General features: G+C 49.6%; 1 protein-coding gene across 1 annotated transcript; it reads left to right on the top strand.

The window, feature by feature from the left end:
• On the top strand, positions 1–391 carry JCM6883_005902 (uncharacterized protein; the record flags this gene model as incomplete). The annotated part of the gene is made up of 2 exons (XM_076635765.1): positions 1–217; positions 277–391. Coding segments are annotated over 2 exons (332 nt in total), but the record flags the coding sequence as incomplete, so codon positions are not given.
• Between the last annotated feature and the right edge of the window lie 184 nt (positions 392–575).

The raw sequence follows: 575 nt of genomic DNA, 5'->3' as shown, positions 1-575 counted from the left end.
CAGTCATCTTCGACTCTATTCAACGCCTCGACGCCGATGTCATCTCGATCGAAGCCTCAAAGTCGTCGCTCAAACTCCTCGACGCCTTCCACAAGTTTGGATACTCGAACTTGATCGGTCCTGGTCTTTACGACATCCACTCTCCTCGACTTCCTACCGTCGAAGAAATGAAGGAACGTCTCGCGGCCTTCATGAAGACTCTCCCCAACCAGAAGCAGTGAGTTCCTTCTGTTCTCAACATCTATTTTCACTTTGCTGACGATGAAACATTCACAGCTTGTATGTCAAACCCGACTGTGGACTCAAGACTCGAGGCTGGTCCGAGACTGAGCAATCGCTCAGGAACTTGGTCGAAGTCGCCAAGTGGGCTCGCAAGGAATTCCCTCAGTAAACTTTCTCCCGAGCCCATTTCTCCCTTGACTTTTTCTCTCTCTCTTCTCTTTCTGTCTCTCTTTTCGTTCTCTTCTTCGTCACTATTCAACTTGTCGTCCGCCACCAACTCTTCGCATCTCAACCTGCAGTCAATTCCTCTCTACAAACACTCAACGTTCACCTCAACGGCGTTCGTTTTCCCC

Source organism: Sporobolomyces salmoneus (assembly GCF_050403485.1).
Source record: "Sporobolomyces salmoneus JCM6883 DNA, S_salmoneus_JCM6883_v1_ctg242, whole genome shotgun sequence".
NCBI classification, from domain to species: domain Eukaryota; kingdom Fungi; phylum Basidiomycota; class Microbotryomycetes; order Sporidiobolales; family Sporidiobolaceae; genus Sporobolomyces; species Sporobolomyces salmoneus.
The sequence above is the reverse complement of the archived record's forward strand: the minus strand, read 5'-3'. Positions and strand labels throughout refer to the sequence as shown.